Source organism: Gossypium hirsutum, chromosome D11 (genome assembly GCF_007990345.1).
Source record: "Gossypium hirsutum isolate 1008001.06 chromosome D11, Gossypium_hirsutum_v2.1, whole genome shotgun sequence".
NCBI classification, from domain to species: domain Eukaryota; kingdom Viridiplantae; phylum Streptophyta; class Magnoliopsida; order Malvales; family Malvaceae; genus Gossypium; species Gossypium hirsutum.
In genome coordinates, this window is record NC_053447.1 from 59862049 (window position 1) to 59889728 (window position 27680).

Consider the following 27680-nt stretch of genomic DNA (forward strand, 5'->3'; position numbering starts at 1 on the left):
AAAATCTTTGCAGCTGACCCAAAAGTTCGTTGACTACAATGGCAGCATCAATGGCGACAAAGTGCTTATCTAAATGATTAATACCCATCTTATTCATACCCAAAGAACAGTACATAAAAAATATAAGTAAATGAGGCATTAGCAGTTTAACTAATGCATATTTTCTATTTTCAAATGGATAAATACTGTTAGGACATATTGAATTACATGTAATATGCTATTCCTTGAAACAGTGGCCACAGATTTATGCATTTCTCACACAAAAGAAATTTATTACACCCCATAAATTATAGATTGTGAACAAGAACATAACAAGTCTGCAATACAACTCTTTTACTTCCCTATACTAGAAATGTTAACAAAAACCCACTTCATCAAATGCAAGATGCAAATAGGAGTAATATTTTTCATTCTCAATTCCTTCTCCTTAAGAAAAAGAAAAAAACCCAGGAAAACAGATGAGAAATGAAAGACAAAAAAGAAACCTCACGCTATTGAGCAGTCACATTCAGTCTAACCATGCTGCTAATTGCTATTTTGCCTACAATGCTGAAAGGTGTTGCTCATTCCTACCTCCATGGAATAAGCTATAGACCAGTCCCAGCCAATCAGAGGCTCTGATCTGAATCAGCTAACTTGTCAATAACCAACCAAAAGTACAACACTATTTCCAAATCTAAGAAGGCAATTAGCAAGCACTTGCAACACAAACTGAGTTGGGGCCATCTTCAGTTGCTGTAACTGATCCATTCTCTTGTACGGGTTTCACATCGACATTAGCCTTTACTACTTCTGTTGTTGATGCAACAGTTGGTTCTTTTATCAAGGCTGACTCCACAGATTTTTCCGAAGCGTTCTTTGCTATTGCCACATTTTCTTTCTTCTCCATTACAGCATCATTAGGCTCTCCACTCAAAACCTGTTTAGTCAGAATAAAAGTAGTTAATATTTAAAACAGTTTATGCAAAGCATCCATAAGATTCCATACAAAAAAAAAAAAAGGCATGAAAATATCTTTTATGAGTGGGAAAGAAAACAAAATCCAGGTGCTAGATTTAATTCAGAGTCAAGACATACCTTTTCTTGTAACAGCTGATGCTTAGCCTTTTTCTCTTGGATTGTCTTTTGACGAGCTTCATAAAATTCAAAATCATCAAGAATGCACGTCTTACTGGGATGATCTTTAAAAATTTTAAGAATGTGGATCCCCTGCTCAAAATTAACCTACAGCAGTACAAACCATTTTACAAAGAGAAGGGTGAAGATAACAAAAAGCAGAATCAACATATGCATATGAACATAAAGAGAGAGAATACCTCTTGGGTGTCCCTACTATTAGTGACAGGCTTGTTCTCGTTGTTCTCAAGTGTTATGTGCCTCAGCAAAGTGTTTGGGACGTCCTTAATGATGTGCCACTTCACAGGGAAGCAACCAGTCCACTTGTCTTGTTGCCAGTACTCTACAGTCTTGTTAAAATCTACTTGGTCGACCATCTCTGCTACCCCAACAAATTGACCACTGGTATTAACCTGGGAAAAGGTTCAGGTTAGTAAAAATCAGACAAATCATATACTTGGGAAACCAGAGGCACTAGACAGCATATAGTAATAGTAACATTTATTATACTCACCGAGAACAATAGAAATACAGGACAGCCATCAGGCTCCTCCTTGGCCTCACGGAATGCTGCATCAAGCTTCTTGTTGCCATTAGATGTACTGGCCCACACATTGTATTTGACACTTTTGTGGACATCATCCTCACTATATGATTTAATAACAAAAAACTTGGCGTTCGAATAACTCTCAGGAAAATCCTCTTTGTTGTACTGTCCCAGATCTGGAACAAGAGAAACACTGTTCTCCTTATTGCTCTCAGTCAATGGAAGGTTCTGATCTTTAACAGCTAGTGTTGCAGTTCCAAAACCATCCTTGTTGCTACTCCCCTTCACTCTGGGTCCTTTGTTCAGCTCATTTAAACCATCCATATTCTCTTTTCCATAACCAAGACCCCTAGATTTGTTGTTGTTACCAGCATTATAGCACCCTTGCCCTTTCTTCCAGGCAGAGTAGCCATATGATCCAAAACCAGAACCAGAACCCCCTCCATTGGTGTTTCCATAATGGCCATAGGTTATGTTGTTAGGGTAAATGTGATTCATGTATCCAAATGCTTGGGCTACACCTGATGATGGTCTTGCATTGTGTAAATGCTGCATTTAGATCATCAGAATCGTTACGCCAGCACACAATGAAAGAAGCAGGACGTGCAGATCTTATATCTATCCATCGTCTACCTAGCATAGTATGTATGTTTATCATTCTACTTATGGCTTATACTATATCTGTTTGTGCATGTGCAAGGGTTAAAATCCAGATATCCATAAAGCAAGGAATTAATCCAAGTAATAAAGCAACTTTAACATACCATGAAATGAGGGAAGGGATGAAGATTCTCATTTCTGCCAGATGAAAGGTTTTTTGCATATGAAGAGAATCCATTATTAGCGGTATGCTTGGATTGCCCATTAGAAGACACTGACATATCTAAGCAAGGAATTGTTGGCTGGACCCCTTCGTAGCTAAATCTTGAATTCTGATGACCTTCGGATAGATTACCTGTTGGAAAGCTTTCTCTTTTATAGGAAGCATTCGGATTTAGAGAGGAGACCTTGAAAGTTGATTTTTGTGACCCAGAACCATTATTACCACTCAAACCCGCACCACTTTCTACAGTGCTCAAATTTCCTGTATTTGTTTCAGTTGATAAAGAAGCTTGATCATCTGCATTGACAGTTGAAACCTCCACTTGAGAAGCATCTGTTTTACTAGTTTGCTGAGGCGGTTGGTAATAAGTACTTGGATAATAGTATTCTTGCAGTGCATGCAGCTGGCCATCATGTCCCATAAGTGGAAGAGGTGAACCGGGCATGGAATATGCCCCATATGGCATATAACCATAAGCTTGCTGGTACATGTAAGAGCCATTATCACTGTAAAAATCCTGTCAATAACATTAAGATTATCAAATAAACAAATCCTAAAGATGCAACCAAAAGATCCTCAAAGCGAATTAATAGGTTAGTAATCAATCACATCTGCATCTTCCAAATAACAGCAAGAGCGCCAAAATATTGGAAATCCAAAATCCATCAAAATTAAAATGCTAGCAAGACCATTATAGAAACACAATGCCACCTAAATGCTGCAAGCAGGCCATTGTCAATGATAAGTTTTGGAGCAACTTAAAGAAAGCATTATCATTTGTCCTAAACCAACAGAAATTCATTTATCTCTGAGAAATTCTCATCTCATCAATCAGCACCACTTTGACATAGAAATTGTGTGTTAATGGCAGCAGAAGGACAATACTACACAACCTTACCCACACAAAGAGGGCCGTTGACAATAACGAAGCCATACAAGTAACCAAGCAGCCAACTTGAAATTCACAGCTCAAATTGCACACCATCTAATAAAATCAATAACCAACTAATCCAACTAATGAAAAGTAAAACATTTACCAAGACAAGAACAAGAAATCAGCATCTCAAAATCCAAGCACTACCTTCTTAACAGGCTCAGGAACTTTTGTGGTCTTGGCTTGTGAATCCATAGACAAATTCTCCAGTGAATCTGCAACTTCTGAGATTGTAGAAGTAAAGGATAAAAACAAAACTGACAATTTAAAGCTTAAACATTACAAATGTTCAAGTATATCTAAAACATATCACTTAAAGCAACTAACAAACCAACAACTTCAAGCTACCAATATCACATAAGCCACCCAATAAATTTATCTATGTGTACAAACAGTACACAAGCTAAGATCCAAAGATAAAACACATTCAAATTACTACCCTTTCAAAACCACCATACACAAATTTATAAAATATAGGGGAAAAAGAATTAGCAAAGTGTATTGAACTTAAGCACAACCAAAATTTTTAAAATAAAAAAATAACTTCTCAGTGAACCCAACTAAAACCCACCTAAAAGTCCCAGAATTTTCAACAACAATGATCCAAAAATAAAATACATTAAAATTCATGAAATTCAAAAACCACCATACCTAAATTCATAAAACAAATTAAAATTTTCATAAGCCAGTAAAAAAAAGAACCTTTACAACAAATCTCCGTGATAAAAATTCAAATATCCATTAATTATTATTACAGATAACAGATATTAAAGAGTTAACAGCTCTAAACAACATATAAATCCTAACTAAAAAGAAAACACAAACATTTCTCAACATATCAACAAAAATAAATCATACCCAGAGGTGTAAAATTAGCAAGGATACTATCGGCGGTGGCCATGTTCAAAGAGCAAGGGGGTAGCAGATTCAGTGAGAGAGCAAAAACAGAGAACAAAGGGAGTAGGAGAAGGAAAGAAGGAAAAAACAACCCTAGAAAGGAAAGTATATTTAAACGCGTGGGCCGTGTAAAAAACGGGTAGCCGCCAAAAACCCAAGGAGCCTTGGGAAGGTGGTGGGGTTTAAGAAATACACAAAGAAGACGCTAAAATCCCCTCCATTATTGACTCTTTTTGTTGTTGTATTGTGGTGAAAGATCTGATTGTCGCTTTATCTTTTGGTTTGGGCTTCAGAGTTTGGACACTTCAAACATGGTGTGTGCTTTTGATTTTGTCTAATGGATTGACTTCTATATTGTGCTAAGCCCTTCATCAGGAAAAATTCAAGATCTTGTTTTTTTTTTTTTGTTAATTTCACTTCGAGATTTTATATTATCCCATATTTCAAGATCTCTTTTAATTGAATAGCTACATTAAACTTTACTAACGGTTCTTTTAGCAATAGTTGTGTATGTTATAAATAAACCACATTTTTTTGGTAGAAATAAAATTGACTACATTAACGTAGCTCTAATGGGAGTTTATCCTTGTTTCGAAATGCTGAAGATCAGCCAACAATAATGCTAGAACAAATAGAGGCTCTGTAAAAGTGCATACCGTGCTAAAATCTCCAGTAGTCATTTTCGCGAAGCAATCTGCAACCTTATTTTGTTCCTTTGGAATATGTCGGAATCTACTTACTAGCCTTTCACAAGTAAAGAGTGCATGAATCTATTATCCATTACATAATCATTGATGATAGTATCAATCAAAATAGCATTGTCACTACACCTATTTAAAATTTGATCAGCTTGTTTTAGATATACTCATGTCAAATTTGAATTCACAATTAATGTTTAATTGATGGGGTGACCAATAAAAATTTATGATTGTTACAATACTGATATTTCGAGGACTAATTTAAAATGATTTAAACTTTAATGACTAAATTAGAATTTGGGCTATAGCTTATAGATGTTTGAAGCAATTAACCCTTTCTTTTTTATTTTCTTGGATTATATGATACACATAATTGTTTGTGTTATATATTTGCATATACCGTAAGCAATCTTCACATGCAATCTTTAGCATGTGCCTTGTCCAGGAATGACAATGAAACCCAGCAGTTTGTTTCTCTAGTCCCAAACAAAAACAAAAAATCAGACCCTATAACATCAGGTCGGGACGGTCTATCAGGGTTGTTTGCATAAACATATTATTCTCATGAAGTTTGACCACACATACATGCCTTAACCAAACCTTGCTGGTTTTGTTGGTAAGGTCCCTGGTTCAGGCGGTCTCATCAAGACTGTAGGATAAAGCAAGGTTTAAGCAAGAAATATGCTCGCCTTTTTAAGCTTTTTTTAAAAGAAAAGCAAGGATGGCCTAGCTGCATTGGATCCCTTTAAGCAACTGTACTCACATATGAAGTTATCATCTACGAACAGCATTTTCCCAAAAAGTATGGAAGATCAGTAAAAGCTGGTATGTTTACCACACAAATGAATACGAATAGATAAAATTAGAAAAGCTTGGCTTAAATAGGTTTACAAGAGATTTCCTCACGCAAATTGTTTGAAACATTTTCTTATTGCAATATGATTTTACAGTACTAGTATGATGTTAATCAGCTCCTAATCCCTATATAGGAACATTAAGTTCCCTCAAAATTTTAGCAGCATCATCAGGAAAAACAGGGTTTATGTAACATCCAGATCCGAGTTCAAAACCTCCTACACCGGTTAACTGAGGTATTATCTGTAAAAACCAGTGACTATAAGGTAACTCAGAGTCAGTAACCTGTATTGGTGAAGTATGGATCATAAAATTGAATGGGGGGTTATTCAACTGCAAAGCCATCTTTTTAAGAATGAGTTTTAGCAAGCCACCGAGATCAACCGCCTGCATAATGAGAATCAAATGGAAACGAGTGAAAAGTTAGATTGCAAAGCTTTATCCGTTTATTATTTTGTTATGGATGAACATACTACTTGCGTTTTATAGCATAAAGAAGCAGAAACTTCTTAATTCTTTCAATCACTCTATCTACAACTCAACATAGCCCTGCTTGACAGTATGACATGCGTTTTAGCTGACATGAGTGAAGTCAAAAGAAAACCAATTTTCTTAAGTCAATAGGGTGTTTTTTCTTTTAATTAGAATTTCCATAAAAACTAAATTCATTTACTCTCATTCAAACTTTGTATTACTTGTTCTATACAATCTCACACAGGACTACAAGTACTATTCAAATATTAGTCATGATAGTTTTGTGCTCACACAACATTGCTATGTCTACTTAAAGATTCCCTATATCCTATGCAGGTTTAAAGGCCAAACTGGCATCATGAAACTAGTATTGCTAACAGAAAAAAGCAAAGCCACTAAACAGACCATCTCGGGTTCACTAAATACTAGGAAATAAATAACAATCATATTATGTTACATATAAATTTCTTATTGTCCATGAACATGAAGGAACAGAAAAGTTACCTTCTTATTGTCCAGTTCATCAAAATGAGAAGAGTGATCTCGGGGAATTATCCATATCTCGAAAGGAAATGAAGAAGCATATGGAGCAATGGAAAAGAAACGGCTGGTTTCATTAATCAAGAGGTCCTTTGATTGGACCTGACAGAGACTACATTTCCCTGTCCGATTAAAATGCTCCTTCATACTGTTGAGTCGAGTAGAAACACTAGGAGGAACAATGGGAAGAGATAGCATCTGACTGTGAGAGTGACTCATTGAAGCCCCAGCTGAAGCTCCATGGTTCTTGAACACCTACCAAAGACAAATGAAGTAGCACTAAGAACCTATAAGCTCGCGAAACTAACACATCATACAGATTAAAAGTAGACCTAACAATATTGAATACGAACAAGGACAAATATAACTGAAACATGACATGAAACAGAAAAACACCAGTACAGGACACAAATATGCAAATGTATCAAAATTTATATGATACAGATTATTTATATGTCAACATTTATATAATATAAAATATCTTAAACACGATTATGATACACAACCACAATAGAACAGGTTATGCGAATTGCTAGTTTAATTAAAAAACATTATTTTAGGCCTTTATTTAAAAGAAACCATGGAAAATAGAAGTAATTAGCTCTCAAAAATTTGAATCACAAGGAACGAATGATAAGTACAGGATTTTATGAAATGCAAAATACAGCCCTCTAAAATAGATCATTTCATCAAATTAAAAGCACTTGCAATCAAAATAGCTGAAAACTATACTCTTTACACAGTTCACAGGTCCATATTCACACAAGTATTTCAAGAAAAGACAGAAATTTATATCAAAGAAATGCTTTATTACACATTCACAAAAGAGAAGGCTTTTCTTTTCCACTACCTGAATATATTTGATTGAATCAAACTGCTTAATCTGCTCAATCCTCCTCTTATAGGCAATCAAAACATCACCAATCTCACTCGGATCCAAATCCGACAACTGAACCGAGTGAACTGGAGTTTCAATCACCACATCGTGAAACCCGAATCCCGCTACAACCCAACCCAACCCGCTCAACTCGCTACTCGAATCGTCATTCTGGCCATTTGGGTGATCGAGTTTCCTGCTTAAAGCTGGATACAAGTTCTCAATAACCCGGAGTTTCCAGTTAGGATCGGGCGGGACTCGAAATATCTCGGGTGCACACTGGTGCTCGTTGCCGATGCAGAAGGGGCATGATGAAGAATTATTGTTAGGATTTTCCGGCGATTTGGATTTGAAATCGGAAGGACGCTTGGCTCGGGCCGGAGAGAAGATGACCCATTGGTTTGTAACCGGGTCTTTTCGGAGTTCGGGGCTCCGAGTTGGTGGTGTAGTTGCCATGATCTTCGACTTTTCCTTTTTGATTGTTTGGAAATTTACTTCTTTCAGATAAAAAAATAAAAGAAAGAGGAATTTTATCTAAAGGCTGCTGTGTGTTTGGGTCAATAACTAATATTAGAAAAGTATATATTAATATTTTTGTCAGAAATTTAAAATCATATTTAAAATATTTAGGTTATAAATTTTAATATGTTAATTATTTATTTCATGCTAATTTTAAAATTCTAGAAGGTATTTTAATATGTATTGTTTTAAAATATGGAAAATTTTAGTATTTGCGGATGAATATTTAAAAAAAATTTATAAAAGAAAAGTAATCGTACTAAAATAAATATATATATATGACATGAATCGGTATTATTAAATTTGTAAAAAAAAGTATATTAATATGATTTTATTAATATAAAATATAAAAATATATATTAAAGCTTGTAAAATTATATTTTGTGGTTTAATTTTATATAGTTTTATAGTAAGTCATGTGATAAAATTAGAAAAATTAGGTTCTAACGATAGTAACATGTTTAATATTTTTGTTAGTGTAAGAGAACGTGAGTCGAGTACACTTAAGTGCATTACTTTTTTATTTAAGGATTAAGGAGAGATTATGAGTAATTTTAGTCATTGTATCAATTTTTTTTTGTATCATATAGGTTTTACAAAAAATAATACTTTATATGGGGCTTGCTTTGAATGGAATGATGATTACTTTTTTTTTAACATTTCTTTGATATAGATTCGAGTCGTGTTATCTCATTTCCTACTCCTAATATTGCATCGAAAAAGTATTTTTATATGGGTTTTAATGAATGTCAATTTGTTTTAATTATTTTTTCAATTATACAAAATATTTTTTTAAAAGGCAACTGTTTTAATTATTTTTTCAATTTAAAAAAAATTAGTGAAAATAATAAGGAATTGTTTTTCATATTTATTTTTAAATTTATTATAAAATTTTCAATTAAACATTTATTTATTTACATATTAATGAAACCGAAAAAATAGTAAGTAGCTGAAGTTTATTTTGAAATTTGATATGGATTTTACAAATTTTTATGCAATTAATTTTATTTTTGAAAATTTAAAAATCTTAAAATAAATGAAATCTATTCATTAAACCCCTCCTACAAACACAACAAAAGGGATATGTATCTTCTTTCTATAAATGTTTTTAGGTATACTAATTATATCTCGTTCTAACTTTAAAAAAAATATATTTTAACTTTTTATTTGATTTTTTTGCCTATTTTATCCCCTAATATGTGTTATTTATCAAATCACTTTAAAATGGTTAAAAAAATTAACATACAAAATGGTTGAAAAAGTTAACGTCTGTTAACTTTATTGGCTTGATAAATTGTCATGTTAGCAATTAATAATTTTTTTAAATTTAGAAAAATTCAACTAAGTTTAAAAAATTATAAAAATTATTAATATTTTTATTTTTAAAAAATTAATTAATTGTTAACGTGATATACATGTGGACTGTCACATTGCAAAGTTAGCATATGTTAACTTTTCTATCGATTTTGGCGTAATTTGATAAACAATCTAAATTTAAGAGCTAAAAGAGGTGACAATTTAAATATATGGCTAAAATGACCTTTTTAATAAAATTAGAGGACCAAATAAGTTATTCTACCATTTTTTACTACACAAATACTTATAAAAATCCATATATTAAAAAAAATAAAAGTTCATTAAAAAAGACTAATTCTGAACGTTGAATTGGAAAATTCGGCTTATAATGAATAAGGTAATATTCCAATTTCAAGATATTCATTTATTCAAACTAGGTTATGTTTACGTCCTATTTCAATTAATTTTTATATTGTTTCTATTATCATATATAATATATTCTAATGAGAGTAGATTGAGTCTTAACTCGATTGGTATGGATATTACTGTAAATGCAAGATGAGATAGATTCGAGTGTGCTGAAGCGCATTATCCTCCTATTTATGGGTTGGGAAGGGACTATGGGTAGTTATAGAGTAAATATAATCAGAACTTATAATGATTTGTTTGTTCAAATTAAAATTTTATGTGTAAAACTGCACAAATTAAAGTTCATGTATGAAATTAAACATTTAATCAAAATTCATGTATAGATTTTTATATTTATCCTATAAAACTATTAACTATTCCAAGAAAATAACTATCTCACTAGTAATTTTCACGTGATAGAATTTGAACTTGAATGTTTAAGATCCTAAAATTAAAATATTTGTCATCGATACCAAACTTTGTGAGAATTAAGTTATAATTGGAATAATGTTAAAATATGCTATAAATTCCTGTATTATTTGTAAATTTAATATTTAGCCCCTATACTTTTATTTATAAGAATTTAATCTCTCTGGTTTTCAGATTTAAAAAATTAAGTCTAACTGTAACACTGTTAAAATCATTTTGTTAGATTCGGTTCTTTTTTTTAGTTACACTGCTACCAAGTAAGTATTTTTTTATTTTCAAAATACATCAACAAATATATATTTTTTAAATTAACATTGTTAACTAGGGATGAATAAAACTCGATTCGATTCGAAAAATAAAAAAATTAAAATTTTTGAGTTAACCGAGTCGAGTTATTCGAAGTATTCAAGTCAACTAGAATAAGTAATTCGAGTTTCAAGTTCGAATCGATTTGAATTTTACAATTCGAATAACTCGACTAATTTGAATAACATATTGGTGTAAATACCCTTTTGGTCCCTGTCAAGTTTAAAAATAAGCAAATTGGTCTCTTTCTCAACGAAAGTTACAAAAAAAATTCAAAATGTTTATAAAAATTCATTAAAATATAAAAATTCTAAAAAATATATAAAGAAAGTTAAAAAATTAAAAAATTCTAGAATAATATTTTTTGGGACCTAAATAAGTTAATTAATGATTTAAGTTTATCATACTACTAACATGGAATTAATTATACTATAACAATTTTATTTTTAACCAAAAAGTCTGCTAATTTGGCACGTCTTTGTCTACTATCTCTAGCAGTTTTAGGGTTTTCTTGTTTTTTTTATTGGTCTTGGTGTGGCGGCAATTTATCTCTTCAGATATCTTTCCTGCTTTAGCAATTTAAGTTACGTGCTTTTATGGAGACAGATTTTGCGGGGTTAACACTTGATGAAGAGGAAGATGAAGCTCTTCAAGTACAAGTTGGAGCGGATACGGATAGATAAGTGGAGGTTTGCAATTGGTGGGGTGTTTTTTAACAGCAAGTATTGTTCACTTCCCAGCAATGAGGAGTATAATGGCAAATTTGTGGCATCCCGTACGGGGGGTTCAAATTAGAGATCTAGGGAAAAAAGGTACTTATTTCAATTTTTTCATATAATGGATCTTGAAAGGGTTATAAAGGGTTCACCATGGACTTTTAATAATCATTTATTGGTTCTTCATAAGTTGCAAAGGGGGGAGGATCCTTTGAAAATCCCATTAATTGATTCTCTTTTGTGGGTTAATTACATGATGTTCCTATTGGTTTTGTCTCGGAAAATCTGGTAATCCAAATGGGTAAATTTATAGGAAATTTCATGGAGTATGATGGTTCAAACCTGGGAAAAGAAAATAGAAATTTCATGAGAATACGTGTCAAAATTGATATAAGGCGACCTTTGAAAAGGAAAAAATAGATAATGTGTTATGGAAAGTGCTCATATGTTCGATTTAAATATGAAAGGTTATCACTTTTTTGCTTTTATTGTGGTCGTTTGGGCCATAGTGATTCCTTTTGTGAAGCAAAGATGGCAATAGGAGTGGAAATTACAGAGATGGGATGGGACTTATCACTTAGGGCACAATCTCGTCGAGCCCTAACGATGACTAGTGTGTGGTTGCGAGAAGACGGTGAGGGGCAATGGAGGGGAAACAATAGGGGAAGGAAAATTTTGGGGAATAATTCAAAGAGTCTAGCGGAAAATAAGGTAATAGGAATAATCTGGATCCAGTACTGGGAATAAATCTGGAAAGGGTATCTAATCTATGAAAAGAAAATGGAAATTGGAGTGGGAATCAGGAGCATAACTTAATGGAACACGACTTTGAAGATGGAGTGTTTATTGGTGAGGAGGGTAAAAAAAGAAATTGAAGAGAAATTGAAGATGTCTTGGCCAAAGAAGAGACTAACACTTTGGCGGTCAGGAGTAAGAGGGTAGTGGAGGTTAGTCATCAATCGTTGGCAGCTGCCAAGTGGCAAGCCGACCGGGCACAATGAAAATCCTAAGCTGGAATATCCGTGGATTGGGGAGTCCACAGACAATTTGAAGAATTTGGCATGTGCTGAAGTTATATAATCCCCAAGTGATCTTCTTTATGGAGACAAAAATTTGTAACAGTCAAATGGAACGAGTTCGAAGAAGTTGTGGGTTTTTAAATGGCATTGATGTTGACTCAAATGGATCTAGAGGTGGATTATGTTTGGCTTGGCGTGGTGGTAAAAATATTCAGCTTTAGAGTTTTTCAAAATGACATATTGACGTGATCATTGACGATGTGGAGGAAGGACACAAATGGAGGTTTATTGGTTTTTGTGGGTATCATTATTCACATGATAGAGCTGATGCATGGAATTTCTTACGTCATCTAGGTACTGTTAGAGAGCTACCATGGATGGTTTGTGGGGAATTTAATGAAATTTTGTATGGTTTTGAGAAAAAAAGGTGGTTTACCTCGAGAGGAAGCACGAATGGAAGATTTTTGCAAGATACTGGAGGAATGTAATTTGTATGATATGTTGCGGAAGCGACGATAATATTAATAACAATATTATCAGAAATATTTAGATAATTATTATGCCAACAATTATACTAAGAAAATTCCCAGTTAAATTGGAGGGGTCACAAATGGTCCCGCTTAAAACCCAATAACTAGACAGAACTCACTTAGATATTTATAGCAATAATAACTAAATAAATATAACCAACATAAAGCTATTAAATATAAGCAAACAAATAAGAAATAAAATACCAGAGATTTAACGAGGTTCGGCCAATTTAGCTTACGTCCTCAGACACTACCAAATCAATATTTCTTCTAGAAATATTACAAAGGAGAAGATTTTGGGATGATACAACCAAAGGGGGAGGGGTTCTATATATAACAAACCAAACCCCCTCCATTTCTATCTTTTCCTAATGTGGGATATTGCCAATATTCAACAAATCTCCACCTTGGCGATATTCCACATCTTCGAACATCTTCTCATAACACAAACTTCAATAGTGTCTTCAAATTTGCAACCAATCGCCTTCTTCCCTTTTGGTAGTTGTGCCAGCTTCCACGTCTTGTTTTTTCTCTAGAGATTGCATTTCCTCTTCCATTGCACCTAACCATCTATTATTCTCTAAACTCTGAATGGCTTCGATGTAAGTGGATGGAATATTATCAACAACTGGAAGTGCATAAGCTACCATGTCAGTGAAACGAGCAGGTTTCTGAATTTCTCGTCTCTGCCTTCTGACTGCAATTGGCTCTGATTGCTGTTGAGGTTCTTGGGTAGAAACCTCTTCCTCATCTGACTCTGCATCTGCCAATGAAGAATCACTAGTGGTACCTTTTGCTGGAATTACCACACTTTGCTCAAACTCCACCTGCTGCGGAGTACACTCCACCTGCTGCGAAGTACTACTCACTCCTTCTGGATTTACCTTATTCAACATGGCAGATTCATGAAAGGTAACATCCCTACTGATTATCGTCTTCTTTGCCTCTAGACACCATAAACGATATCCCTTAACACCAGCATTGAAGCCCATGAATAGAGCCTTCTTTGCTCTTGGATCTAACTTTGATTCTTTCACATGATAATATGCAATAGAACCAAAAATGCGCAAGGTGTCATAATCAGTAGCAGGTTTTCCATACCATTTCTCCAAAGGAGTCTTGCCATTTATAGCAGATGATGGCAAATGATTGATGAGATGTTGAGCGTACGTCACAGCCTCAGTCCAAAACTTTCTATCTAATCCAGCATTAGATAACATACATCGAACTTTCTCCACAAGCGTTCGATTCATACGCTCTGCCACCCCATTCTGTTGCGGTGTTCCACCTACGGTGAAGTGCCTTACTATGCCACAATCTTGGCATATCTTCAGGAAAGGATCGCTTTTATATTCTCCACCGTTGTCTGATCGGAGAACCTTAATCGTCCTTCCTGTCTGATTTTCAACTTTAGTTTTCCACTTAAGGAAAACTTCAAGCACCTCATCTTTGTTCTTCATAGGAAACACCCAAACTCGTCTGGAAAAATCATCAATAAAGGTGACAAAATAACGTCTTCCTCCAAGTGATGGAGTCTTGGACGGTCCCCATACATCAGAATGCACATAATCCAGAATACCTTTAGTATTGTGAATCCCAGTGCCAAATTTCACCCTTCGTTGTTTTCCCAGAACACAATGCTCGCAAAATTCAAGTTTGCAAGTCTTTGTACCTTTCAATAATCCTTGCTTGGCTAGAGTTTGCAAGGATTTTTCACCAGCATGGCCCAAACGCATATGCCACAGCTGTGTTGCCTCAGCGTCCTTCTTGGTACTCGTAATTGCTGCTGCTGTTGTCCCGACCACTGTACTACCTTGGTAGTAATACAGATTGTTCTTTCTTATGCCTTTCAACATCACCAATGCTCCTGAAGTTGCTTTAAGAACTCCATCTCGTATTGTCACAACTAGGCCTTTAGATTCTAACGACCCCAAAGAGATGAGATTCTTCTTCAACTTTGGGACATATCGTACATCCCGCAAAATTCTAGTAGATCCATCATGACTCCTCAGTTTAATTGAACCTATCCCGGCTATTTTACATGTGTTATCATTACCCATGTAAACAACCCCTTCATCTAGTTTTTGAAATTCAAAGAACCATTCCCGAATGGGACACATATGATAGGAACAACCAGAATCCATGATCCACTCATCTGCATATAATGTTGAAGATGTCATACTAAGAGAAAAGTCTGACTCTGCTTCACTATTATATTCTGCAACATTTGTATCTTGCGGAGTCTTCCCTTTTTTCTTCAATTTTGGATAATCTTTCTTCCAATGTCCTTTTTCTTTGCAAAAAGAACATTCATCTTTGGCAACAGCTCGACCTTTGGACTTTCTTCTCTTCCCCTTAGACTGACTTTGCTGACGACCTCTTGTTACCAATGCTTCCACTGCTGCTTCACCTGAACCTTTCAACTTATCCTTTCGGCGTAGTTCATAGCTATACAATGCAGCAGTTACTTCATTGAAAGTTACTTCCGATTTTCCATGAAGTAGAGTAGTTTCAAGGTACTCAAACTCCTCAGGAAGCAATCCCAACAACATTAACGCCAAGTCTTCGTCTTCAAAAGTCACATCCAAATTCAACAAATCAGCCACCAGCTGATTAAAATTGGTAATGTGCTCGTTCATCGTGGTACCAGGAACATAATTGAAACGAAACAGTCTTTTCTTCATATGCAACTTATTTTGACTGTTCTTCTTCAAGAATTTCTCCTCCAATGCTTTCCACAATTTACTTGCAGAAGTCTCTTTACTGAATGTATACTTTTGCTCTCTGGAAAGACATGATCGAATTGTACCACATGCCAATCGGTTGATGGTCTTCCATTCTTTATCATCAACCCCTTCTGGTTTTTCTTCCTCAATGGCAATATCTAGACCCTGTTGAAAGAGGGCATCTAGAAGCTCACTTTGCCACATGCCGAAATGACCTGTTCCATCAAAAATTTCCACTACAAATCTCGTATTTGCAGTTCCAATCCTCGGCAAAATGTACGAAGTGGAAGTTGTTGATATGGATGGTTTTTCTTCTGTCATTTTTGCCATAGCTTCTATTTAATAGCCACCAAATGCGGAATACCCACAAGCTTTCGGAAATGTTTCTGATGTGTAAGATCAGACTAAGCTGCAAACACAGAGCATACTACAAAACCTTGGCTCGGATACCAATTGTTGCGGAAGCGACGATAATATTAATAACAATATTATCAGAAATATTTAGATAATTATTATGCCAACAATTATACTAAGAAAATTCTCAGTTAAATTGGAGGGGTCACAAATGGTCCCGCTTAAAACCCAACAACTAGACAGAACTCACTTAGATATTTATAGCAATAATAACTAAATAAATATAACCAACATAAAGCTATTAAATATAAGCAAACAAATAAGAAATAAAATACCAGAGATTTAACGAGGTTCGGCCAATTTAGCTTACGTCCTCGGACACTACCAAATCAATATTTCTTCTAGAAATATTACAAAGGAGAAGATTTTGGGATGATACAACCAAAGGGGGAGGGGTTCTATATATAACAAACCAAACCCCCTCCATTTCTATCTTTTCCTAATGTGGGATATTGCCAATATTCAACATGATATGGGGTTTTCTGGAAACTGGTTTACTTGGGAAAAAGGGAATTTACTCGAAACTAATATTCAAGAACGGTTAGACTGAGGTGTGGCGACTGAAGAATGGTTGCATTTATTTCGTGAATTTCAGCTTTAACATCTTCCACATACGTTTTCAGATCATTGCCCACTATTGGTTAATACAAAGAAGGAGTGCAGAGAGAGAATTCATAAAAGTTTCAAATTTGAAGCATGATGGGTATTGGAAGATTTGTTCTTTAATGAGATCAAAAGTATTTGGGAACATGCGGAGGGAGATTTTTTAAATAAGCTGGAATGTATAAAAAGGGGCTTGGAGCTATGGGCTGGTCAAATTCGGTATTCTAAAGAAGAAAGGAAAAATGTGTTATCTTCAAAATTGGCCACACTACTAGAAGCTGAGAGAGATGAAGAAAATTTAGCAGATCTGATCTGTAACAGCCCAATTTTGACCCTAATTGGATAAAGTAGTTCTGGAACCACAAATCCAAGTCAAAAAATATTTTAATATTATTTTTAGTATTTGCAGTATGTGAATTAATATGTGCGAAAATTTCGTATAAAAATTTTATCGTTTGAATGCTCAATTTGATAAAATGACTTAATCGCGTAAAATAAAAATTTAGAGGTCAAATCTAAAAGCACTCAATTGTTGTTGTCTTTTAAAAATGGGGGTCTTAGATGGCAATTAGGCCATTTAAATGATAGTGGGTGGCTATGGACAACTTTATCCTTGTGTTATATGAAATATAAATTATTTAATAAAGGTTAATAAGGTAAATAAATAAAATACTAATATATGTTAATTAAAAACAAAGTAAAAATTCAATTGTTATCATCCATGTTTAGCCAAAACTAGAGAAAAGAAAGAAGAAAAAACACAAGCATAGATTTGGCCATGTTCAAGCTTGATTTAAGATCAAGAACCAAAGAAATCGGAGTTGGATCGGGGAAAAGCTAAAGTCGTCGACTAATCGTCTGGTTTCGATTTTACATTGTCCGAGGTAAGTCTATTAGTAATTAGAAGTTATTAAGTTAATATTTATATATGTATACTAATTGTATTTTGTGTTGAGCTATAATTAAAAGTATATTGATTGAATAAATTTTGAAGTATGGATGATATATATATAACATGTTCGAATATACAAGTATAATCTTGTATAAATTTATGGGTTGAAATAAAGGTAAGAAATGTATATAAGTATAGTTGATATTCGAATAAGCATGTATATATATATGTAAATTTCTTGTATTGAATTTAGGTAAGAAAGTTATATATGCATATGTTAGATTCGAACATATATGTAAATACATGAACAAGTCTTCAATTTAGATAAAGGTATGAGTATCTATGTATGTATATGTATATATATATATATGTATATAATGCTCGAATATATATACATATATATAAGTTCTTGAATTTAGTTAAAGTATGAATGTTGTATATGTATACATTTTTGGTTTTAATCAAAGGTATGTATAACATATATATATTAGGTTCGAATATATATATATAGGTATATACATGTATAAACTCTTGGATTTGATTAAAGATATGTAATTCATGATTGTATATGTAGTTTCGAATAAGTATGTATATGTGAGTTGCAATTTATATATATGCTATATTCGAATGAGCATGCTAACATATATATATGTTCTTTTATTGAATTTAGGAAGGACATTTATATAAGTTTATATGAGATTCGATTATGCAGGTATACATGTATATGTTCTTGTAATGAATTTAAGTATGAAATTTATATATGTATATGGAATATTCAATTATGTATATATATTCTTGTAAAAGTTTTTGAATGGAATTGAAGGTATGAAATTATTAGTTTGGACCATTATAAGGTGATTGGACATTTCAGACTTTACATCTAGTAGGTTTGATGCTGGTGAAATATTTCGGACTTTATGTCTAGCAGGCTTAATACCGGTGAAACAATTCGGACTATAAGTCTAGCAGGCTAAAAGCCGGTGTACTGAATCAGGTTTTAAAACCTAGCAGGCTGAGTGTCGATGAATCTGTTTATATTATGTGTTTAAATATGATGGATATGCATATGAATTATGTCATATGTATTTGAAGAACATGTATATACATTCGGTGATAATATGTAACACCCTCTAACCCTAAACTGTTGCCGCAACATGGCTATGAGGCATTACAGAACATATCGGTCAATTTACGAGCAATTTATAAGTAAATAACAGACATAGCATACTTTAATCAATACATCACCTAAGTACATGCCACATTATCAAAACAAAGATACATCACTAAAATTTCTCTGAGGTCGAGATTGCTTTGGATGCTGGACTAGACACTGGCTTTCTACTAACCTGCGCACGGAAACAACCGTACGCTGAGCATGAGTATACTAAGTGGTATTACCATAATTCAAATCTATAACATTATACAAATAAATATGCATATTCAATTTATGCTAATAATCTTTCAATAAACATTTAATACATTAAATCAACTTGTTCCAACAACAACAATAATAATAACTATATTTCAATTCGATGCGTTCATTTATAATCAATTTGCACTTATAATAACTTTAACACTCAATTTATACATTAAATCCATAAATAAATTTCAATAACTTGTATTCAATTAAATTCACATATTATTTCACTATTTCAAATCATTTTATTTTCACTTCTCATTTTTCAACAATAGTTATTTCAATTTGCTTTTCTTCACTTAGATTTTTACATCATCTCATACTACCAAAACATTTCATGAATTATATCATTATCTATTTCTTGAACCCATGGTTCATACATTTCATTTCTATATTTCAATTTAATATCTCATTTCAATTCATTTTCAAGATCATTCAATAAAATTTATATTATCAAAATTATTCATTTACCCCTATTAACTTAACTCGGACTTTTGTGGATACACAGATCCAACTAAACACACCAATACTACACATTGTACCTTCACGGTACACAACACCTAAACAGTAATCAGTAACGGTAGCAGTAACAGTAACAGTAACAGTATTCAACACACAAAGTGTTGAATCTGTAACAGTAAAGGTAACTATATTTGACACACAAAGTGTCGAATCGATAATAGTAACAGTAGTCGGCATATAAATGCCTGATCAGTAAGCTGGTAAAAACTCCTACTCTTCCATATCCTATGGCATGCCAACTATATCCGACTAGTTAATAGGGTATTTAATTCACTTTTCAATACAATTTCCATATTAGTTCAGTATCAATTATAATTCCTTATTTCAATCAGTTTCACAGTATTGCAGTAATTCATTACTTTAGTAATTTCACAGTTCAATGCAATACACATAACAATATTCAGTAATTTCACAATTCAATTCAGTACTCAAATACAACATTCAGTATTCCATAATTCAGTTCAGTATCAGTCTCACATATCAATTTCCACTTTCTCAATTCAACTCCAATAAAATCCATATCAATCACCAATTTCAATATTCCAGTTCAATACCACAATAGTTCAATAATTCAATTCAAACCATTTCAATTTCTATTCAATAATCACATTTCAATTTCACTCAATTCACAATTTCTCATGTTCACAATTCAAATCAAATTTTCAATCTAATATTCATTTCAATACCACATTAATTCTTTTAATTTATATCATATCACTAGTAATTTCCATTCAATTCACATTTAATTCAATATTGATATTCACCTTATTTTTATTTACTAAACATATTATTCAAAATTCAACAATAGCTATTAATAAATTCAATACCAATACGTATTTATCATTCAATTCAATCATGACACTTACCTCAATTTGCTTATCATGTATATTAATTTTAATTTTAACAATTAATAATTAAATTTGAATTATGGTAATAGTAACCGAAATTTCTCTCGAGTCACTTCTTGTCCACCTTTTTCTTTCCTTGCTCGGACAATGACTCTTGCACGATATTAGCTACGTAATTAAACAATTAAAAATCATTAATACACAATTTCATCAAAATATTTCCATTTATACCTAAACTTTACCTAAATTATAATTTAATCCCTTATCAATACTAATTTTATTTTCCCAATCTAACTCTATATTCTCTCTTAATTCTTACTATAAACTCATTTTAATTATTCATTTTCACCATAAATCCCTAATTTCGAGATTCTTTCAATTTAGTCCCTACTATTCAAAATTTACACTTTATTTTACAATTAAATCCTTTACTAACTTCTAACTTTAAATTAAATCAATTTAACCCCTAATTCATCATCTTTCCCAACATGAACCATGTCTAAAAAAAATATAATATCTTACAAAATTTCAGCATAAATCCAATAATACTTTGTTCTACGATTCCAAAAACATCAAAACTAAGAGAAAATGTATTAAATTAACTTACCAAATTAACTTTGAACCTTGAAACCCAAATTTCCCTTTTTCTTTTTCTTTCTTTCTTTCTCCCATGTTTCTTCTCTATTTCGTCCATGCTTAATGTTCTGTTTCTTTCTTTCTTTTATTTCATTTGCTTTATATATATAATAATATAATAATATAATATAACAACATACTTATTAATTAAATAAACATAATATATAATATATATTTTAAATTAAAAATATCTTAGATATTTCTTTTGTTATGCCGCCTCAATTTAGGCTGATGGCATAATTACCTATTTGGTCTTTTTAACTTTCTTTAATCTGTAATTAAATTTTTATCTCTATTACAATTTAATCCTTTTTCATAATTACTTCTAATTAAGTCAAATTCACCTAACCAAAACCTAATTGATCACACAACTAACTTTGTAAGTATTTTTAATAAAATATTTATGAACCCGTTTCACTAAAACGACAGCCCGATAATTCACTTTCCAATGCCTGCACTTTTTAGGTCGTTACATAATACTTGCTAGGCATATGTATATATGCATTCAGCTATTCATGTTTAAAGTGTATATACATTTTGTTATTATATTTGTTATGTGTATAAGCATTCGGCTATTCATGTTTAAAGTGTATATACATTCGATGATAATATTTGTTAAGCATATATGTATATATACATTCGGCTATTCATGTTTCAAATTGTATATGCTTTCGGTTTTAAGTGTTGATAATTATGTGTGCATTTGACTATATGTAAATGATATGTAAATGTATTTGATTATAAGATTTTGATGAGTATTTATATATACAATTGGTTGTATGCATGTTGTTTATATATATGTACTCATTGATATGAATTCTATGAGTTCATATAATTGGTTATAAATAAGATGATTATGAATAACAAATATTCAAATGATAACATGCATGGTATATTGTGAATTCTTTAAGTGTACCAGGAAATTATATAATTATTTATATATATTTTAGTTATGCTATAGACTTACTAAGCTATAAAAGCTTCTATAGACTTACTAAGCTATAAAAGCTTACTTTGTTTGTTTATGTCTTTCTGTTTTTTTTAGACTTAAAGATTAAGCTTCAAGCTCGGGGATCGTCAGCAAGATCATCACTCTATCTATTGTCTCGGTATTAAAATGTTTAAATTTTAACTTATGGCATGTACAGACTAGATAATGTTTTGAAGTTCGTACTTCTATATATAATGTATATGAGATTAATAGCCATACAAAAATGGCTTATTTTCTTATGGTTTATTTGTATAGTAATGTCTTTGTTTTGTTCAAAATGGTTAAAAGAGAAGCTTAAAATTTTGCATGTTTAATATTAGACCTAGTTTATAATATGTAACTGTAAAAAAAATTAAACTTTAATAAATGTCTGTTTTGATTTGTGTTTTGAAATGTAATGCCTCTTAACCCTAATTTGGCAACAGATACGGGTTAGGGGTGTTACATGATCTATACAAAAATCTAACTCAATTTTGAGATTGATAAGGATGAACGTTATTGGGAACAAAGGGCGAGGGTTAACTGGCTGAAATTTGGGGATAAAAATACAACTTTTTTCCACAAACAAGCAACACAGAAGCAACAGAGGAATCTAATCCATAAACTGCAGCATGATGATGGGAGGGAGAAGGATGAAATAATGGAAATGAGAATGATAGCTAGATCATACTTCCAACAACTATTCTCATCTTGAAGAAAAGGAAATTATGAGCATATTTTATCAGGAGTTACTAGTATTTCAGACGAAGATAATTTAATGCTAAAGGCGAGATATACGAAGGAGGAGTTTCGAAGGCTTTGGCAGAATTGGGTTCCACAAAAGTGCCAAGAGAAGATGGGTTTCCAGCATTATTTTATTAGAAGTGTTGGTCAATTATCGGGGAAGAGGTCACTAATTTTTGTCTCATTCATCCGAATGGAGGGATGGAAATAGGTCCAGTCAATAAAACTAATATTGTATTAATCCCGAAATTTCTAATCCAGTGGGTATAACACACTTTAGGCCTATTAGTTTGTGTAATGTTATCTACAAATTGATGGCTAAAGTTCTGGCAAATCGCATTCGAAAAGTGCTAGACAAATGCATTGATCTTGCTCAAAGTGCTTTTGTCCCTGAGAGATTGATTTCGGATAACATGTTGCTGACCTATGAACTACTTCATAGGTTGAGACATAAAAGGGCAAGGAAAAAAGGATTTATGGAGGTAAAGTTGGATATGAGTAAGGCATATGATAGGGTTGAATGGAACTTTTTGGAGGAAATAATGAAGAAACTAGGATTTGATTATGAGTGGGTGGCCTTACTAATAAAGTGCATAACTACAATTTCTTATTCGGTGGTTCTAAATGGGCACAGTGGAGAACTTTTCTCTCCTTGTAGAGGATTATGACAGAGAGACCCATTGACTCTGTTCCTATTCTTATTCCGTGGAGAAGACCTTTCTAGCCTTATGAAGTTGGGAATGTAGGAGAAAAAAGTGAGAGGTGTCAAGGTAAGAAGAAGTGGGTCGCAGGTTTCACACTTACTTTTCGCAGATGATTGTATGTTGTTTGGGAAAGCTACTGAGAGGAGTTCAATTTTTTTGAAATAGATCCTCCATGAATACGAAGCTTGCTCGGGACAGAAAGTAAACTATTCAAAATCTACAATTTTTTTCAGTAGTAATACGCGGAAAGGAGAAAGAAGAACAATTACTCGAGTTCTTGGGGTGCAAAGCTCAAATGATTTGGAAAGGTATCTAGGGTTACCTAATTTGGTGGGTAGAAGAAAGAAGGCAGCGTTCCAGATTTTGAAGGATAGACTAAAACAACGAGTTGATAATTGGAGTATCAAATATCTCTCACAAGGGGGTAATGAGGTTTTTATCAAAGCTATTTTACAGTCTATACCAATTATTCAATAACGTATTTTTTTCCCTAAATCTTTATACAAGGAATTGGAGGGTATAATTGAAAATTTTTGGTGGCAAAAAAGTAAGGGGAAAAATGGGATTCATTGTTGTGCTTGGAAGGATATTTGCTTGGTGAAAGAATTGGGTGGTCTGGGCTTCAGAAGTTTGGATAAATTTAATATAGCATTATTAGCTAAACAGGGTTGGCGTCTCATTAATTATCAAAATTCTTTATTAGCCCAAGTTTTAAAAGCTAAGTATTATCCAAATACGAATTTCTTAAATGCTCCTTTAAGTAACCTACCTTTACTTACCTGGATGAGTATTTGGTCAACAAAAAAACTCTTGGAAGATGGATTATGCTGGAGGGTCGGTAAGGGAGACCATATTTCATTATGGACTGATCGCTGGATATCGGGAAATACTGAAGATAGAATACAAAACAACAACAGCAATGAAAGTATCAGAATAGTGTCCGACTTAATCAATAAAGATAGTAGAACGTGGAACAGAGATTTGATTTTCCATACCTTTAATACGAATATCGTTAGAAGAATACTACAAATTCCGCTATCAAAGTCAACCCATAAAAACTTCCAGGTGTGGAGAGGGGAGGCAACTGGAGACTTCTCAGTAAGGAGTGCCTATAAACTATTACAAGATATTACAGTGAATCCTAGTGTTTATTTATAGACCGATACTAAAAGCTTTTACAGGAAACTGTGGTATTTACACATGCCCTCAAAAATCAAAATTATAGTATGGAAAATTTTGTGGAACTACATTCCCATTTTCTCTAATCTGAAGCTGAGAAGAGTGATGGCTGAGGATCAATGTATGAGATGTAGTCAAGGAGAAGAAGACTGCAACCACGTATTCCAATTGTGCTCTACAACGAAAGAAATATGGAGTCACTTAAATTTCTCCTGTGTTTTCAACAACAGTAGTCTAGATCTTTGGAGTTGGCTTACCTAGGTTTTCAACTAAGGGACAAATGAGCAGTGTAGAATGTTTTGTTGCGGGATCTGGCTAATCTAGACAAATAGAATCAAGTTAATATATGAAGGCAAATCAAGCATGAGTTGGGATATCTCCAAACAAATTAAAAGTTATATTTTAGAATTGGAAGGTATTAAAGATAGGGAACTCAGCTTGGAAACTAATGCAAGACCTAAACAAAGCATACAAAGGGCGAACGTGGCTATTTTTTTCGATGTTGCTTTTGACACACAAAACTTCAGATTTGCATCAGGCCTAGTCGTTAAAGACAAGGGGGGCAGATTCATTGCGGCAAAATCGATTCTTCACGACAACGTTGCATATTCGTTCGCGGCGGAAGCATATGCAGGATTTCAAGCAACAAAATTAGAGATTCATTTGCGCTATCATACTTTGGACATAATAGGCGACTCGAAATCAGTGATAACAAAATGCCAAAATGCAAATCTCGACAGGTTAGAAATAGGAGCAATTATCAGTGACATTCAAAGTCTAAAAGCTCATTTTCAAGAAATCAGATATTACTTTACTCCAAGGTCAGAAAACACAGAAACCCATCGATTAGCAAAAGAAACACTCAAGTATGGAGAGGAACAGTACCTGAAGGGAGGGATTTCAAGATCGTTTAGAGGAGAATCGGAGGAAAATCTCCTGGGCTCTTCAGAGTAAAAGGAAAGAGGAAACGATTATGGCTATCGATTTGAAAGAGGAAAAGTGTTGTGACTTTTGAAATGAAAAATGATGCCGATTGAGAAGAAAGCAGATAAGTAAAAGATTTTTAGGAGATCTGCTATTACTTTACAGTGGTCTTGGGCAAAGGAAATGTTAGGTACATTAATGAAGGCCAGCTGTACTGTTCGACTGGAGTGAAGTTTGAAAATTTAGGGTGGGTTTGGATGGGCGATTGGGTGCGGTGCGGTGCGTTTAGCTTACTTTTATCTCACGCTACAGTATCGCTACAGTATCTAATCTCACCGCCACCGCTGATTTTACACTAACTGCAGGTAAAAGCACCACCTATCTAAACTCACACTTATTTTCTTTTCTTTCTGTTCATGCTTTTGATTTTATGGGCTAATTTGATGGTGGCCCGCTTTATCGTTGTCTACTTTTGTTCTCTTAGGATCAATTAGTTGGGTTTAGCCCAATGGACTATTATTTGTTTCAAATTTTAAGTTATAATCCAATCGAATTATTTTTTAAAAAAAAATTATACTGTAACAAGATTTTAATTTGACATGTTTGATTATTTAATTTAACTTGAACAATTTCACTCGATTCAACTTGACTCGATTCTAAAAAAATTCAAATCAAGTTAGGATAATAAAATAAGACTCGCCAACTTGGTTAACTTGATTTTTTTCATTTAATTCGATCAAACGCTCACCCCTATTATTAACAATTGGGCCTAAAATTAAATTTTTAAAAAGTTGAAAAACTAAATTTAAAAAAAAATATGTGAATTGAATTAAAAATTTATTATGTCTCATATTAACCTTAAAATAAGCCTCTATTAGGGAAAAAAAGGTTATTCCATTATATAACGTTTAATATTGTAAAGTCACGTAATTAGTAAGCCTAAAATATTAAATTTCTTTACTAAAAAAATAATAATTTCCTTTGGGCTACTGGACAGCCAATTTGTATGCCTCATCGGCATTTATTATCACATAAAATAAGAGGACATTAATTACCAAAAATAAAAATAAAAGGACATGCAAATTGTTTTCTATTTTAAGATTATTCCATTAATGTAGAAAAACAATAAAGGAAATAGTATTTAAAAAATGTTTTCTCCTCGTAAAAGAAGGGTAATTTATATTCGCAGTCACTAAACTATTAGTGAATTTTTTTTATGGTCATCAACTATAAAAAGTTATAAAATAGTTACTTAACTATTTAAATTTATCTTTTTTGGTCACCCTAGGATATTTGGGTGTTTTCATTTTTTTGTGTTAGCCAACTGGTGATTGAAAAATGACAAAATTGTTGGCGGGTGACCATTTTGTAACTTGTCATGGTTGGATGATCAAAAAAAGAAATTTACTTTAGTTTAGTGGCCCTTTTGTAACATTTTTATAGTTGGATGACTAATAAAAAATTTACTAATAATTTGATGACTACTAATGTAAATTACCCTAAAAAAGTTTTTTTTTTAAAATACATTTACTCGAAATTCGATTTTTTCTATGAAAAACTAGTCAACGCAATTATAAAATGTTTAGGAAAAATTTAATGCCCGTGAAAATTAGATTGATAATAGAACAGTTTAGATCGATAATCGAATCGATTAGATTGATTTATCTTTTAAATATAATAATATAAAATTTCCTAAAAAATTCTAAAATTTTCGTATAAGTCAAAGGAAACAATAATAAACATAAATTTGATTCAAATGATTTTTTAATAAGTCTTTTACTCGGTTGAATTGATTGGTCTCATCTAGTTTTGTAATCATGTGAAAATCTCTCATGAATTTCAAAAACAATTTCTTTATGGGTGAGTATTCGATACAATAGCAGTGTACTTCTTTGATTATTTTATAAGCAATCTTAAAAACTTGACATTTGTCTCTATTTTTTTCATATTAAATTGTACACCTATATATCACTTGTCAACCTTCTCATTCTATTTGTGGGGTCTAAAAACTCCACTAGTAATGTTCCAAATAAATTTTCTTATATGTATATATTTAAATATTTAGTATCGAATAGTTTTTATTTTGAAATATTTAATTCGAATCCAGTTGTGAGAAA

General features: G+C 32.7%; 2 protein-coding genes and 1 long non-coding RNA gene across 4 annotated transcripts; all 3 read right to left on the reverse strand.

The window, feature by feature from the left end:
- Positions 1–251: 251 nt before the first annotated feature.
- Positions 252–4558, reverse strand: LOC107933854 (YTH domain-containing protein ECT3). 2 transcript variants are annotated; one of them, XM_016866144.2, is made up of 7 exons: positions 4306–4558; positions 3568–3644; positions 2428–3003; positions 1631–2212; positions 1317–1529; positions 1078–1224; positions 252–919 (listed from the first exon to the last, which is right to left on the reverse strand). In XM_016866144.2, exons 1-7 carry the CDS (start codon positions 4319–4321, stop codon positions 689–691), a joined length of 1842 nt encoding a protein of 613 aa, XP_016721633.1. In that variant the 5' UTR covers positions 4322–4558; the 3' UTR covers positions 252–688. The 2 variants fall into 2 exon arrangements, with proteins under 2 accessions (XP_016721633.1, XP_016721632.1); XM_016866143.2 differs by having other exon boundaries at positions 4279–4516.
- A 1287-nt stretch (positions 4559–5845) lies between these two features.
- LOC107933820 (ADP-glucose phosphorylase) lies at positions 5846–8320 on the reverse strand. The gene is made up of 3 exons (XM_016866110.2): positions 7735–8320; positions 6849–7139; positions 5846–6257 (listed from the first exon to the last, which is right to left on the reverse strand). Exons 1-3 carry the CDS (start codon positions 8215–8217, stop codon positions 5997–5999), a joined length of 1035 nt encoding a protein of 344 aa, XP_016721599.1. The 5' UTR covers positions 8218–8320; the 3' UTR covers positions 5846–5996.
- A 10366-nt stretch (positions 8321–18686) lies between these two features.
- LOC121223343 (uncharacterized) lies at positions 18687–25734 on the reverse strand. Its single transcript, XR_005920689.1, has 5 exons — positions 25525–25734; positions 24897–25227; positions 24456–24814; positions 24240–24349; positions 18687–18965 (listed from the first exon to the last, which is right to left on the reverse strand). It is a non-coding gene; the product is annotated as an uncharacterized lncRNA (long non-coding RNA).
- Between the last annotated feature and the right edge of the window lie 1946 nt (positions 25735–27680).

Coding starts and splice junctions, on each gene's coding strand:
- LOC107933854 (XM_016866143.2), bottom strand. CDS start 4,321: ATGGCCACCGCCGATAGTATCCTTGCTAATTTTACACCTCTGG. Junction 1,225..1,316: donor ATAGTAGGGACACCCAAGAG/GTATTCTCTCTC, acceptor GTACTGCTGTAG/GTTAATTTTGAGCAGGGGAT. Junction 920..1,077: donor ATCAGCTGTTACAAGAAAAG/GTATGTCTTGAC, acceptor CTGACTAAACAG/GTTTTGAGTGGAGAGCCTAA.
- LOC107933820 (XM_016866110.2), bottom strand. CDS start 8,217: ATGGCAACTACACCACCAACTCGGAGCCCCGAACTCCGAAAAGACCCG. Junction 7,140..7,734: donor ATTCAATCAAATATATTCAG/GTAGTGGAAAAG, acceptor TGTCTTTGGTAG/GTGTTCAAGAACCATGGAGC. Junction 6,258..6,848: donor ATGAACTGGACAATAAGAAG/GTAACTTTTCTG, acceptor CTCATTATGCAG/GCGGTTGATCTCGGTGGCTT.